This window comes from Megascapheus bottae, chromosome 15, assembly GCF_031878675.1.
Source record: "Megascapheus bottae isolate mThoBot1 chromosome 15, mThoBot2.hap1, whole genome shotgun sequence".
NCBI lineage: Eukaryota > Metazoa > Chordata > Mammalia > Rodentia > Geomyidae > Megascapheus > Megascapheus bottae.
This window is the reverse complement of record NC_143523.1, coordinates 25,624,081-25,640,138: the sequence shown is the minus strand read 5'-3', so window position 1 is coordinate 25,640,138 and position 16,058 is coordinate 25,624,081. Positions and strand designations below refer to the sequence as shown.

Below are 16,058 nucleotides of genomic sequence, written 5' to 3'. Positions count from 1 at the left end.
AAAAAAATCATAAGACCCTATATGAAAAGTAAGTAAAAACCGCAAAAATTGTTAGAGAAGCGGTTCAAGTGGAAGAGCACCTGCCTGGCAAGAAGCACCTGAGTTTAAACTACAATGTTGCAAAAATACAAAGGAGAGAGGAAGGAGGAAAGAGAAGGATGGCAAACTTGTAGTTTAGAAGTGATTTTTTTACCATGATATCATATTATATCATGGTGCTGCCATATCATGGCCCATGCCTATAATCCTAGCTAATCATGAGACTGAGATCTAAGGATTGAGGCTCAAAGCCAGACTAGGCAAGAAAGTTCATGAGACTCTCCAGTACTCCACTCTGAAAAAGTTGGAAGTGATGCTGTAGCTCAAGTGGTAGAGTGCTAGCTTTGAGCAAAAAGAAGCTCTGGGACAGTACCCAGACCCTGAGTTCAAGTACCAGGACTGGCACACACATGTACACACACACACAAACAAATGCATTTACTTGTATTATCACTTAACTTTTTTTTATTAAGTCTTCGTTTTTACCCACCATCCACAAATATAACATTTTCCCTTCCCAATTATTGTACTGTATTCCTTTTGTATGTTGTTTTACATTAACCAGAAATTTTATTACATACTAAGGGTGAATAACACACTAAATATTAAATATTAAAGGTGATTGTTTCTTTGTTTTATTTCTAGTTAAATTAGAAATCTTTCCTTTCATCCTTTATATCTCAATTCTAATCTTCTTTAACATGATTTTTAAGAATATTTCTTATTTACTTAGAAAGTATAAATGAAAGAACCATCATGAAAAGTGTCTCAAAAAGAAGAGAAGATAGTTTTAAAAAGGTAAAGTATTAATGAAGCTGAAAAGGATTTCTATGTGTTTTTACAGCAATAAATTTTACTAAGATGTAAGTTTTTCTAAAGGTAATTTTTACTTGCAATCATTTGCTTTCTGTGTTTTTTTTTTGTCAAATGATTATGGTTGTTTGTGGTGGTGGTCATAGGGCTTGAACTCCCTGTTTCTTTTCATCTGGTGGTTTTATCCCATAAGGCATGGGCTTCACAGTGTCCCTTGATAGTTAATTTTAATTATCTATCATTTTTCACAATGGAACTGAAATGATTTTTTATCTTTTTTTTTTTTTGCCAGTCCTTGGGCTTTCTCAAGGATAGTGTTCTACCACTTGAAACACAGCACCACTTCCAGCCTTTTCTGTGTAAGTGGTACCAAGGAATCAAACCAAGGGCTTCCTACGTGCTAGGCAAGTGCCAGGCAACACTACCGGCCCATCTATTCAGTAGATTTAAAGTGTGCTGAAGGAACTGTTGATGGACTTTGAAGTTCTTCCAGAAAATCTATAGGCTGGACTATTACTGTCATGTTTTTTTCCATGCAAAGATTCACTCTAGGTGCATGCTAGTGTGTACAATTCAAACGTCTTTAGAATTTTTTTAAAAAGATATATAGAGGGATTATAGTTGCATATGTAATTTTTTGTCAAACATTGTCCCCTCCCTTGTTTTCCTCCCACTTTCCTTCCCCTGCCAACTCTCCGAGTACTGTAATTTCTTAAATTTAAAGCTAAAACCAAATTCAGAGACTCTGTATCACTCTAAGGAGAATTTAACATTGCTAGAATATTTCACTTTAGAATACATAGGCTTCACATCTACTCAAGAGGTGCAGCTATTAGGAAGAGTGAATGTTTGAGGCCCACCAGGGTACAATTAGCAAGACTATCTGACAAACTATAAAACAAAGAAAGGCTGGGGCATGATAGAAGAAGTAGAACTACTTCCTAACATTCACAATACCCTGGGCTTAATTCCCAGTATAGGTGACTGGAGCCCAGAGATTTAAAATCATAGAAAGACATATTCACCAACATACTGACTTTTTAGCAGTGATAGGATATTTGATTAGAATTACCAGGAGGCCATGAGAAATATGGTTTCTATGTCACAAGAGTAGTCAAAGCTGAAGATACAGATTGAGAAGTTCATAGTACATCTCCAGAGCCTCAGAATGTACCTACCTTCAGTCAGTCAGTGGAGAAGAAATATGATCACTGATAGATATAGGAGATAAGCAATGGAAAAACAGAGGTCAAAAATATAGAAGATTCCCAGGAAATGATGTTCAAAATTGTCACATGCAGGCCAGGAGTTTTGCCTAGTGGTAGAGTGCTTGCCTAGCATGCATGAAGACCTAGGTTCAATTCCTTGGTACCACATACATAGAAAAAAGCCAAAAGTGATGCTGTGGCTCAAGTGGTAGAGTTCTAGCTTTGAGAAAACCCAAGGACAGGCTTAGGCCCTGAGCCCAAGCCCAGGACTGGCAAAAAAAATTGTCACATGCTACAGAAGAATCAATGAAATAATAACTAACACTAGCAAAGTGTTGAATTTTCATAGTGTTTCCATATATGCCTGGTCTCATTTGGCTCTCTTGAAAGATGCATTAAGTAGGTAATTCATGAACACTAAGAACTAACCACTGAATTGTCATTAAAAGATCTTTTCTGATAGTATAAAGAATATATATATATTTGCCAGTCCTAGGGCTCAGGGCCTGAGTACTGACTTTGGGCTTTCTCAAGGCTAGAGCTCTAATACTTGAGCCACAGCACCATTTCCAGCTTTTTCTATGTATGTGGTAAGAAGGAATTGAACCCAGGTCTTTGTGCATGCTAAGCAAGCACTCTACCAGTAGGCCAAACTCCCGGCTCAAGAGTAATTTCTTAATTTAAAAATCTTACATATATAAAGAGCTCATACAAATGAAAAAGATGAAACTTAAGAAAATAAGCCAAGGGTATAAATTAGCATTTAAAAGAGAATGATAGTACCATAAGCTGATGTAAAGATGTTCAATGACAAAAAAATACAAGTTAACACTCTCTGCTTTTATTTTGCAGGAATCAGAAGAAACAAATAGTATTGTGGACAAACATCTCTCAAAAGGTTCTCCATAAGTATACTACAATCATTTTTATATGTTTAATATTATTTATCCAGTTATTGGATAAGTATTTCATAATCCGAATTTGGGAATATCCCTTTTTGTTATTATTTTTATTAGCACATACTAGCTATATAAGAGGTGTTTCTTTATGACCCTTCCATAGAAACCTGTAATGTGCCCTGATCAGTCTCACACTCCTTACACTCTCCTTCATCCTCTCTCTCTTAGAACAGTTTCATTTTCATACATGCATATAAAATACAGCAAGCACATCAGCCATATTACCCTTCTGTACTGGCCCCCACTGGCAATGGTACTTCTACTTCAGCCCTTGCTTCACTTTCTTTTTGTCTTCTTTTTTTTTTTTGCCAGGCCTGGGGCTTGAACTCCTTGGATACTTTTTGCTCGAGGCTAGTGCTCTGCCACTTAAGCCACAGCACCATTTCCAGCCTTTTCTGTATATGTGGTACTGAGGAATTGAACCCAGGGCAAGCTAGGTGAGCATTCTACCACTAGGCTATACTCCTGCCTCCCCTTTTAATGTAAATATTAGTTTTTCCAAAGAGTTTCACATGATACCTTGTACATACATTTTTTTCTGAGCTTCAAAGGTTGTAAACAGGGTTGAGAGTGTGACCTAATGGTAGTGTTCTCCTAGCATACACGAAACTCTGGGTTCAATTCCTCGGTACCATATACACAGATAAAGCTGGAAGTGGTGCTGTGGCTCAAGTGGCAGAGTGCTAGCCTTGAGCAAAAAGTGTCGAAGGACAGTGGCAAAACAAAAAAAAATGTACAAGGGGGTTACTGTTACATGTCCATCTAAGTGTCCAGTGTTTGATCAGAGATTTTGTTTTTGTTTTGCCAGTCCTGGGCTTGAGCTCAGGGCCTGAGCACTGTCCTTGGACTTTCTCAAGGCTAGAGCTCTACCACTTGAGCCTCAGCACCACTTCTGGCTTTTTCTATGTATGTGGTACCAAGGAATTGAACCTAGGTCTTCGTGCATGCTAGTCAAGCACTTTACCACTAAGCCAAACTCCCAGCCCTTTGGTGTTTTTTTTAAGATGTCAATGATTATTTTTTTAATTAAAGAATTTATTAACATTGATTTTTATATCATATTTCAAATGACATGTTTAACAAACAAGTGCTCAAGAAGGGAATCTCTATATACAATCACTGGCACTTAGTTTTTAGAACTTAATCAAAATTAGGCTAAGGGTTTGTATATCATAGATACATATTTATGAAATAAAACATTATATCTATAGAGTCATAGGTTTTTATGTCTATGTAGTTATGTTTATATTTCTAATACCATGTCCATAGCATTGGGTATGCAATTATTGAGTCCTCGCTCTTGTATTGTTTGGATCTAATACCCACATTCAATGATTATTTTTATGCAGAGTTTCAAGTTCTCTTTTTTTTTTTCTTTTTTGCTGGTCCTGGGACTTGAACTAAGGGCGTAGGCACTGTCCCTAACTTCTTTGTGCTCAAGGCTAGCACTTTACTACTTAGGCCACAGCACTACTTCTTGCTCTTTCTGAGTAGTTTATTGACTTTATGGACTTTTCTGCCTGGGCTTGCTTTGTTCCATGATCCTCAGATCTCAGCCTTCTCAGTAGCTAGGATTCTAAGTGTGATCCACTGGCACCCACTTCAAGTTCTTGAATGAGTTTAAAAACAAAAGCTTCTGAAATAATACAGAGAACATAAAGAAATACATTAAAAATCAATTCATCCATGAGGAGGGGTATCAATATGTGAGAAGTAATGCACCCACTACCTGGCGAATGTAACTGTAACCCAACTATACATTACCCCGACAATAAAAAATTTTTAAAAGAAAAACAATAAATTCATGTAATAAAGATAAGTTCTATTTTTACCCTCTTCATAAACATGGAGAATTCTATAGTGATTGGCTGATACTGTATTGGAATTTAAAGATACATACAGAATCCACTTCTAAAAGCTCACAGTCTTGGGGGACTTGAAATAAATAAATAGTAATAAGTGGTTGATCTCTGGTTCTTGCATTCAGCAAAAAATTTTTGACTACCTTTGTGTGCTATCTGTCATTCTAAAGTCTAGGAATACAATAATAACAATTTGACGAGTAATTTTTAAATTATACAAAGGAATACTCCCCTTAAGACTATAAAGATTTATTTCTTTAGCCGCCTTTTATTTCTACATATACTACCTTTAAGGATTCAATGGAAGAGAAAAAGCAAAATGCAACCCTGTCTTTATTGATCCATTCATTTAATCATACACTGGATGAAGAGAAAATAAAACATGGCACATAAGTAGAAGCCTTCTTCATGACTACAAGACTGATTTTCTCTAAGAGCTAGCCAAAGTAGAGATGAGATATATTATGCTGACTATACAAAAGACTTTAAATAGGAGCCTAGAAAATTATCTTTTTCCTTTTAGATTCCTTTTTCCATTCCAATTTAATGAAGTCAAAATAACTTGACTTTAATATCTGTGTATATACAATAGGAATGTTCTTGTAGAACGTTATTTTCTCTAACGAAATAAAAAGCAAAAATTGATTTCGCTGAGCTTTATATTTTTTATTTAAAGGTTTTTTGTCTGTCTACAAATAAAAACTGACCAGTTGCTTAGAAATAGCAAAAGAAGGTGGCAGACAGTGAAGATGTCATAAAAGAAAAATAATTCACCATAGATAAAAGTATTCACGCCCAGTGCTGGTGGCTTTCACCTGTAACCCTACCTACTCAGGAGGCTGAGATCTGAAGATCACGTTTCAAACCCAGCCTGGGCACAAAAGCCTATGAGATTCTTATCTCCAATTAGCCACAGGAAAACTGGAAGTGGCGCTGTGGCTCAACACGGTAGAGTGCTACCTTGAGCTGAAGAGCCCAGGGATAGCGAGCAAGCCCAGAGTTCAAGCCCCACTGCTGACCAAAAAAAATTTCATTTCAGATGAGAAGGAGAAAGGGATCTGGGAATATTGCTTAGTGGTAGAGTGCTTACATGAAGTCCTGGGTTCGATTCCTTAGTACCAAATAAACAGAAAAAGCTGGAACTGGTGCAGTGGCTTAAGTGGTAGAGAGCTAGCTTTGAGCAAGAGACTCAGGGACAGCCTTGAGTTCAAGCCCCAGGACTGGCAAAAATAAAAAGGGGGGGGGGAGAAGGAGGAAGAGGCATCCATTGGGTTTTAAGCAATGACCTAGTCTTCATTATTGTCATGATGATTAGAAAAATGCATGTGATTTTTGGTACCAGTATTGTGGCCCAGTGGTAGAGTGCTTGCCTCACATGCACAAATCCCTGGGTTCATTTCTTGGTGCCACGTATAAAAAAAATGGCCAGAAGTGGTGCTGTTACTCAAATGGTAGAGTGCTAGCCTTGAGCAGAAGAAGCTCAGGGAAAGGGCCCAGGTCCTGAGTTTAAGCCCCAGGACTGGCAAAAAAGAAAAACAGAAAAGAAATGCATGCAATTTGATGCAATTCCAGTAGCCAATTCTTGGCCTTATGCCTGACCAGTTGGAATCCTATTTGGAAAGTTATTTTGCCAGCATCTTCAAGTATTTTTCTATATTTTCTAGTCGTTTTACAGTTTCAGGTCTCACAGTAAATCTTTATCCATTTAGAACTATTTTTTGTAGAATCAAGATTTAGTTTCAGTTTTCTGCATGCTTTTTCCAATATCATTTGTTGAAGATACTGTCTTTTCCAATGTATTTTTTGATACTTTTATTAAAAATGAAGTTCAAATGGCCAATGTATACATTAAGAACAGTTTGATATCCTTATCCATAATGGAAATGCAAATCAAAGCAACCCTGAGATTTCATTCACCCTAGTCAGAATGGCTATCCCCAAGAAAACAACAAATTCAGGGAAAAGAAACTCCTATACATTGTTGGTTGGAATGTAAATTAGTACAACCAAATCGTAGAGTTAGCTTAGTTGTTTATTACTGATAAATGACAAAGGATATGTGATATGTCTACACAGAGAACATTATTGAGCAGTAAAGAATGAAATTAAATCATTTGCAGAAAAATGAATGAAACCAGAGATCATTATGTTGAGAGAAATAAATCAGATTGAGAAAGACAAATATTGCATGTTCTTTCTCACAGACAAAATGTAAATCTTAAAAAAAAATAACACATGGAAACTAGGGAATGCTTGCAGATGGGAAATACTGAGAGGAGATAGAAAAATGAATAAAATAGAGGGTAAATGGGAGTGAGTTCAGTTGGAATTCTTTATAAGCATGTATAAAAATAGAATCAAGAAATCCATTCAAATTGTCTTAAAAGCTAGGAATCAGTAGCTTATGCTCATAATGTTAATTATTCAGGAGGCTGAGATCTGAGGATCATAGTTCAAAGTTAGCCTGAACAGGAATATCTGTGAGACTCTTACCTCCAGTTAACCACCAAAAAGCCAGAAGTAAAGCTATGGTTCAACTGATAGAATGCCAACCTTGAGCAAAAAAGCTCAAGGACATTGCTCAAGCTCTGAGTTCAAGTGTCCCTCTTCCTCAACTTAATATGTGTCAATAAAAATACATGCAATTAAATTCTTTCACAGATAATTTGCTGATTAATTATAATATAATGATGTGTACTATATTATTTTTTCTGATTCAGATGCAGAAGGCAGTCAAAATATAACAAAGATACTGAGAGGCAAAGTAAAAGGAAAGCTAAAAAGTACTAAGGTAATGCTTCTTTTTCAGAAAAAAACCAACAACAATATCAACTGTTTTCAGGCTGGGATATAGCTCAGTGACAAAGCGCTTGTCCAGCCAGTGCAATGTCTTGGGTTCAATCCCTAGTACCAAAAGAGAAACAGACACAAAAAAGTTTTTAAAAATCCAGTTTTCATATGCCTCAGTTGCGTATGAAATATGGAGTGTAATAAACCTTTTTTGTTATGGTCATTGTGGTCATTGGTTACTTTTACTTCTTTTAAAAACTTTATTTCATTTGTTCATTTATTAATTATATTGCTTGTTCTTTTGTTTGTTTGGTGTTTAATTTTTTGAGCTCCTAATATACCCAGCCTGTTAATTCCTTGTCCAATAGTTCTGTAGTGTAATTTGAAGTCAGATTCTGTGATTCCTCTAGTATTTCTCTTTTTGTGCAGGATTGCTTTTGCTATTTGGATAATCTTTTAAATTTAGGATTTTTTTTCCATTTCTATGAAGGATGTCATTGGGATTTTGATGGAGATTGCATTGAATGTGTAATCATTTTCACAAGTCTGCTACTTTATGAAATGGAAGGTCTATCTTCTCAGAGTTTCCTTCAGTTTTTTCTTCACTGTCTTTCTTTCTTCTCTCCCTCCCTCCTTCCTTCCCTCCCCCACTCCTTTCCTTGCTTTCTTGCTTGCTTGCTTCCTTCCTTTCTTTCTTTTTTTTTTTGTAGGTTGTGGGGCTTAGACTCTGGGCCTGGGTGCTGTCCCTGAGCTCTTCAGCTCAAGGATACCTCCCTACCCCTTGAGCCACAGTCCTGTTTCCCATGAAAATTTTAATTTCTAGTGACTTTGATTTTTACTTTATATTATAGAGTTGAATTCTTTCTAAACCATTCTTTTCTTTCTTTTTTTTTTCTTTTTGCCAGTCCTGGGCTTGAGCTCAGGGCCTGAGCACTGTCTTTGAACTTTCTCTAGGCTACCACTTGAGCCTCAGCACCACTACGTATGTGGTACTGAGGAATCGAACCTGGGTTTTCATGCATGCTAGGCAAACACTCTTCCACTAGGCCAAACTCTAAACCATTCATTTTAATATATGGATATAAGAAAGAAGTAATGCAATTTATATTTCAGAGATTCAGACTTTGCAGCCTTGAAAAAATGAGATCTTATCAAGTTTATAACTAAGAATGCCCATTAAAATGGTGAAATATGTTAGTTACTTAGGTTATATGTAAACAGATGTGTACAGGAGGACACCTAAAAATAGGGAGGAGAAAATTTTGATGTGGCACAGCATTTTGATCAAATTGAGAGGTAATATGGTTATACTCTTTCTCTGTGTGTGTGTGTGTGTGTGTATGTGTGTGTGTGTGTGTGTGTGTGTATTGGGACTAGAGTTTGAAGTTGGAGCCTTGTGCTTATATTCTCCTACCTGAGCCACACTCCAGCCTTTTTATCCTCTCAATTACTTTCCATAAGGGTCTTTTGCTTTTTGTGCAAGGCTGGTCTTGTACCACGATCTTCTTACACATGTCTACCATGTAGCTTGGATTACAGGTATGTCCACCATGTCCACAGTAGGTAATATTTGTAATACTTGCATTAGAATGATGAGGTATTGTTTGGAGAGATGAAGATTTGGGCTCTATTTTGTTTGGGTTTTATTGTAGTTATCAGAACATTAAAATAGCCATAAAAACTCACATACTGAGGCCAGGAGTTTGGCCTAGTGGTAGCATGCTTGCCTAGCATGCATCAAAGACCTGGTTTCAATTCCTTGGTACCACATAAATAGAAAAAAAGCCAGATGTGGTGCTGTGGCTCAAGTGGTAGAGCTCTAGCCTTGAGAAAGCCCAAGGACAGTGCTCAGGCCCTGAGTTCAAGCCCTGGACTGGCAAACAAACTCACATACTAATAAAAAATGATAAAAAGTACAGTCCTGCTGCTGTTTCTTGATTTTTAATAATATTACTTTTCATGTTAGAAAGGAATATTTTTTACTGAATAATGATTTATAATTGTTCAATCCACAGACTGAAATCTTGTTGGATGAAGGTCTTTCATTTTTCATTTTGAGTAATGAAGAAAGGTCTGCTCTGAGCCAGTCTTCTGAACAGGTTGATTTATTCCCCTCCCTCCTACATCCTTCCTTTCTCAATAAACACCTCTTTATTTATGACATAAAATGAAATGCTTGAGTGAGAGAGAATGTTTTAGTCCTGGGGCTTGAACTCAGGGCCTGAGCACTGTCCTGGAGCACATTTACTCAAAGCTAACACTCTGCAACTTGAGTCCCAGCACCACTTCCAGCTTTTTCTGTGTATGCGGTACTGAGGAATCAAACCCAGGCCTTCATGCATGCCAAGCAATCACTCTACCACTAGACCACAATACTGACCCAGAAAATTATTATTATACCGTCACTTCAAATTGAGAAAGTGTTCATTATAATAATACCCAACATTTGAGTACCTACTGGATGTTAAAGATGGTTAAAGTTCTTGAAGTACAATATGTCAGTCAATCCTTATGAAATCCTTTAAGGTGTTGGATGAGGAAACTGATGGAGAAAAGTTGAACTTACACAGAGCTAGGCTATGCAAGGTGTTAGCCCTAGAGCCAGTAACTTCTCTTCCTTCTGCTGTTCCTGTCCTCTCCACATATCCTATTTTGTGCTCCATGATCTTCATCACTTCTCACAGTTTCCCTAATCGTCATCTTTCTCAGACCAACTAGACCAAGAACTATCAGTTCTTCCCCGTACCTCTCAAACTCCTCAGTCTCCTGTTGCTCTTTGCTTGTCCATTCTTCCATTACCCTTCCCTTGCTCCATCTCCTAATGACTTGTCTGCCTCACTCACCTCATTGTTTGTATCTTTTCCTGTAATGCTCTCCAATTTCTCTATGCTTTCAAAACTCCAAGGTTTTCTAAAGTCTTGGCCACCTATGACCTCTAATTCCCAATGCTTTCCCCTAACATCTGGCACCTCTAGCAATTTCCCTAAAATCCTTCTTTCATGTCTCTCTTGAACACCACTTACCTTCCAGCTTACTTCCCAGTCATTGCCTTCTGCCCCAATACTTTCATTCCATGTTACTTTTTTAGTGGGGTGCTGTCCTAGGGATTGATCTCAGGGCTTTTGCTTGCTAGGCAAGTGCTCTACCACATGATACTGGGGCTTTACCTTGTAGCATACATCATGCTTATGCCGGCTTTTTCACCTATGAATTGTTCCTCAGAATTCTCACAATTGGAGAAGAGATGATCTGGCTCTGATTTTGCTCTTCTTGACGGTTATCTGCAGTAAAAATCTGATGACACTGAGCGTGTGTGTGTGTGTGTGTGTGTGTGTGTGTGTGTGTGTGTGTATTGGAGCTTGGGCTTGAACTCAGGGTTTCATGCTCTCCCTTACGTGGCTTTTTCACTCAAGGCTGGAATTCTGCCATTTGAGCCATGCATTTATTCCAGCTTTTTGTTACAGAATTGAAGATAAGTCTTAAAGGATTTGTTTGTCGGGGCTCCTGAGTAATTTAGGATTAAAGGTCGTTGGCACCCAGCTTTGTTTCTTGGAGACATTGCAGGATATAGCCCAGCCTAAGGGTTCCTCAGGCTCCTGCATACACTCTTATCAAGTGCTTATGCTCAAACACAGGCACACCGTTTTATATAAATACATTATAGTAGTGAATTGAATTATTCAGCCAAACTTTAGTGTCACCCTTGAATCCTCTCTTCTTCTAATGCTTTATATCCAATTCATAATAAATTCTGTTGGTTCTACCTTTAACATATTCATTCTCTGATCCACTTTTTGCCACCTTCACCCTACTTTAAGCCACCATTACATCTTATCTGAATCACTGCCAAAGTCTTCTGTATTTACTGTTGCCTATAGAGCTGAGTTTCCATATCAAGAAGTAGTCAAAGCAATTCTGTTAAAATGAGTATACTTTCTTATAGTTTATTACTTAAAAGCTGAAGATTCTTTAAGGCAATTTCCTCTGTTTTCCTCCTTTCTCAACTAGCTCCAGCCACACTAGAGTTGTTCCTTACTTACAACACACTCTTACCTTAGTCTTTCTAGTTGTTTATCTGCTTGGGAAGCTCTCCTAGCCTCTATCCTTTAGTATGGTGTCTATTTGGATGATACATGATTCTGTGTCTGACAATCCTATTTAAAATAGTAGCTCTCAACCTACCTAGCTCAATACTCTCTGCCTTCCTCGCCTTATCCTATGTTATTTTTCTTATCATCTGCTTCTTTGTCTGTTTCTTCCCAGAATATATTAGGAATTTAATCAATATTTGATGAATGTCAAAAAGCGTCACATCAATGATGCATGTGATCTTAAATGCCAAGTACAGAGGCTAGGAGCCTAATAATAGAGTTCTTACCAAGCTTTCATGAAAGCCCTGGGTTCAATTCCTTGATCCCCTACACAGAAAATGTCAGAAGTGATACTATGGTTCAAGTGGTATAGAGCTCTAGCCTTGAGAAAGTTCACAAACAGGCCCTGAGTTCAAGCCCTAGAACTGGCAAAAATAAAATTCCAAGTGCATTTCATTTACCTGCATATGAATCGTTGAAACAAGCATGTAGACTTATTTTTCATTTTGATATTTAACAGAGATCAGTAAAAGATAGTTACTCTAAACTTGGTGATAATTTTCAAAATATTGCTGAAAGCCAAGATGAAGATTTTATGGAAGAAGTGATTTTTACTGATTTGCTTGAAGTAAAAGCTGCTGAATATGAAGATAATCGAGAGCAAAAAGAAAAACAGCAGACAAATATTTTTGTGCCAAGTAGTTCTCCAGGTAATATTCTTTTCCAATAAAATGTTAAAAATTATCCATGGATCATGTTATAATATGTATAATATAATAACTTCTTTGTATCCTGGATAAATTAAAAATATTGATCCAAAATTACACTAATGCTATATTTCTTCTATTTTGGAATCTAAATTGATATCTAATTTTTATTGTTAAGTGGCCAGCACGTATAAGCTACCAAAAGATATGATGCCACGCATTTTAGAAGATGAAGGATTCTATATTCAGAGAAAGCCAGAAGTACATAAAACGATCTGCAACAAAATGGAAAATCGCCTAGTTAAACTAGAAGAGGCAAGTGCACCAGTGAACATATTAAACCAGTTAATAGTATATGACATGTATTTTTAGCTAAATGTTCAATTGCTATGTTTTGTAAATATTTTTGTTGTTTTTTTGTAAATATTTTTGATAGGGAAAATGTTGGTTTGAAGAAAGTGGAGAAATAATGTCATTACCTTCACCAATTAGACAGTCTTGGAATTTCAGACTAAGCATAAGCAAAGAATCACTAAATCCAGCCCTAAAGACCATATACAGAAAGGTAATTAACAATAGTTTATTTGTAATGATGGTTGAAAAATCTTGTAATATCAATTATAGCATTATATATGTAATTTTATTTTACTGTCTAAAATTCTAGGCCTAATAATATAATGACTAAACTGTAATAAAAGATTAAGTCACCCCCAGTGTTATTGAGAAATATTTAATGACATAAAGATATGCTCCAAATAAAATGTAAAGTGAAAAGCAGCAGTATATTGAATTATATATGACCCTAATCTTACAAAAATAAATAATGCATCTGCTAGGTATAGTGGCTCATGCCTGTAATCCTAGCTACTTGGGAGGCTGAGATCTGAGGATCAAGGTTCAAAGCCAGCAGGGGCACAAAAGGACCTGAGACTCTAATCTCCAATTAACCTCTAGAAAACTGGAAGTGGGGCTTGGCTCAAGGGTAATGCAGTAGCCTTGAGCTGAAGAGCTCAGGGACAACTCCCAGGCCCAAGGGTAGGGCAGTAGCCTTGGGCTGAAGAGCTCAGGGATAGGCCCAGAGTTCAAGCCCCATGACCCACCAAAAAAAAAAAAAAAAAGAAAGAAAGAAAGAAAGAATAATCCAGGGACGTTGGTTAATCCAAGCTCCTTGGGAGGTAAAGGTGGTAGAATGCTGTTTGAGGCCAGCCGGTCAGAAAAGTTCTCAAGACTCCATCTCAAAATGGTGACTGAGTACAATGGTATGCACCTGTCATCCGATTAACAAAAGGCAAAGGGAATCAAAAATAGGAACTGCAGTCTAGGTCAGCCTGGACACAAAGTGAGATCCTATCTTGAAAATAACAACACTTGACTGATTCAAGTGGTAGAATACCTGTCTAGGAAATGTTAAGGCCTTGAATTCAAGCGCCCCGCTCCCCCATGAATAAATTGACTTAAAATAGTATTCAAGTTCAGTGATATTATAATCTCTACTGCTGTAGATTACTCTTAATTCACATAAATGGAATCAGAATCATAAATAGGTACTCTAAGTGTACAGCAATAGTTTGCTCTTCTGTGTAGATTTTTTATTGTTATATTCAAATAGATGTGAAAAGGGGTTCAATCTAATGTGTCCACATATTTGTGTAATACATCTTGAAAACAGTTACCCTTTTCCTCATTCTTTCTCCTTCCATCCATCTCTTTCCCTGCCAGTCTTAAGTTTCTGTGCAGCATTTCATTATATGAAAAATAAATTTACTTTTCTTTGTTGAATTTTAAATAATTCATTTATTGGCTTTCTTACTAATAGTTTTATGGATGTTTTTTCTTTTTGTATTGGTGACAAGTCTTGAACTCAGGGTCTCACATCCTCATTACCCTTCTTGCTCAGGGTGAGTGGCCCTCCACTTGATACATATCTCCATCTGATATTTTGCTGGTTAATTGGATTTGGAGTCTCACAGACTTTTCTGCCAAGACTGACTTCAAACAGATCCTCCAGATCTTAGCATTGGCTAGGATTACAAGAATGAGCCACTGGTGCCTGGCTTCCGCACGTGGATTTTCCCTAATATATGTATATGTATTTTTTTTGTTGAGTAAGTATCTCAGAATAGAAATGTTGATATTAGAGTTATATATTTGGTTTTAGTGTATGATGCCAATTTCTCAAAAGTAGTTTTGGGAAATTACATGCAAACTATATTCTTGGTATTGTCTGTCATTTAAGCCATAGCCAGATTGATATGTCTAAATCCATTAAGGCTTGGATTTTTAAAATTCAGTTTTGCACATATCTTTGTGCTTTTGGTATAACACACTTCTCTGGTTCTAGAAACCTATTTATTCCCTTTAGTCAACTTCTACTAGTATAGCAAAGAGAGATTAGTATCCCCCAAGATAACTTATTACAACATTGCAGAGTTCTGAAGCTCTCTTTTCAGATCTTGAATTAATGTCTGCTTATTCTTTACTTCTACTTATTTGACTTCATTTGGCCATAAAGAACCCATAAAGTACTTCCACCTCTATAATAGCTATTTAAATATATAAAGCCTACAGTCACTTCCTCAACTTTTTCTCTCCAATGCACATTTTGTTATTGTTATAAAGTCCACCATTTCAATAATTCTGAGCACCACAGTTGTTAATTACTAACTAAGGCAGAGCAAAGACTTAATGTTATTCCAGAAGAAAGCCAAAGAAAGTAAACAACGTATGTCTGCTTACCAAAACAGACATATTTTAGGAACTTGAATTTCTGTAAGTTTACTTATAAATGAGATTTATCTTAAAACTTGGTAATGGGGCCAAGAGTTTCATCTAGTGATAGAGTGCTTGCCTAGCATACACAACCCAGGTTCAATTCCTCAGTACTACATACATAGAGAAAAAGCTGGTAGAGCTCTAGCCTTGAGAAAACCAAAGGACAATGCTCAGGGCCTGAATTCAAGGCCCAGGACTGACCAAAAAAGAAAAAAACAACAACTTGGTAATGACTGGTTTATCAGTATACAAATAACTGACTAAATCTCTTAGGTGGATTCTAAATTGGATCTTATATAGAAAACAGAGACTATCAGATGCAGATTAAACAAACAGAACCAGAGTGACCTCTTCCTCTTCCTCTTCTTCTTCTTCTTCTTTGTCAGTCATGGGGCTTGAACTCTGAGCCTGGGCGCTGTCCCTGAGCTCTTCAACTCAAGGCTAACACTCTACCACTTGAGCTACAGTGCCACTTCAGTTTTCTGGTGGTTATTTGGAGATAAGAGTCTCTTCTGTGCCTGGGCTGGCTTTGAACTGTGATCCTGAGTCTCCTGAGTATCTAGGATTACAGGTGTGAGCCACTGGCACCTGGGTATTAATCTACTATTTTAAATGTAAGTACTTATTCATCAGGTCGTAGACTTAATCGCCTACTAAACGTCTCACCTGGTCTCACCTCTACCTCATTTGATTATGGTAATCAAATTTCAATGTGAATTTCAGTGGGGACAAATGATATTTAAATCTTAGCATCATTCCCTATATACAAGGCTAATCTAACTAAAGGTCTCAGTGTCCTACTTCTTAAGAGGATGTA

The 16,058-nt window shown here is 36.9% G+C and overlaps 1 protein-coding gene across 2 annotated transcripts in view; it reads left to right on the top strand.

Moving 5' to 3' along the window:
- Cc2d2b (coiled-coil and C2 domain containing 2B) overlaps nucleotides 1–16,058 on the top strand; it is an 81,599-nt gene that overhangs the window by 2,869 nt on the left and 62,672 nt on the right. For both annotated transcript variants that reach the window (XM_090346170.1, XM_090346169.1), the window contains exons 2-8: nucleotides 773–837; nucleotides 2,913–2,958; nucleotides 7,602–7,672; nucleotides 9,687–9,770; nucleotides 12,283–12,472; nucleotides 12,648–12,784; nucleotides 12,906–13,034. In XM_090346170.1, the coding sequence (XP_090202296.1) occupies nucleotides 796–837; nucleotides 2,913–2,958; nucleotides 7,602–7,672; nucleotides 9,687–9,770; nucleotides 12,283–12,472; nucleotides 12,648–12,784; nucleotides 12,906–13,034 (699 nt within the window). In that variant the 5' untranslated portion in view covers nucleotides 773–795. The remainder of the gene's footprint in view (nucleotides 1–772; nucleotides 838–2,912; nucleotides 2,959–7,601; nucleotides 7,673–9,686; nucleotides 9,771–12,282; nucleotides 12,473–12,647; nucleotides 12,785–12,905; nucleotides 13,035–16,058) is intronic.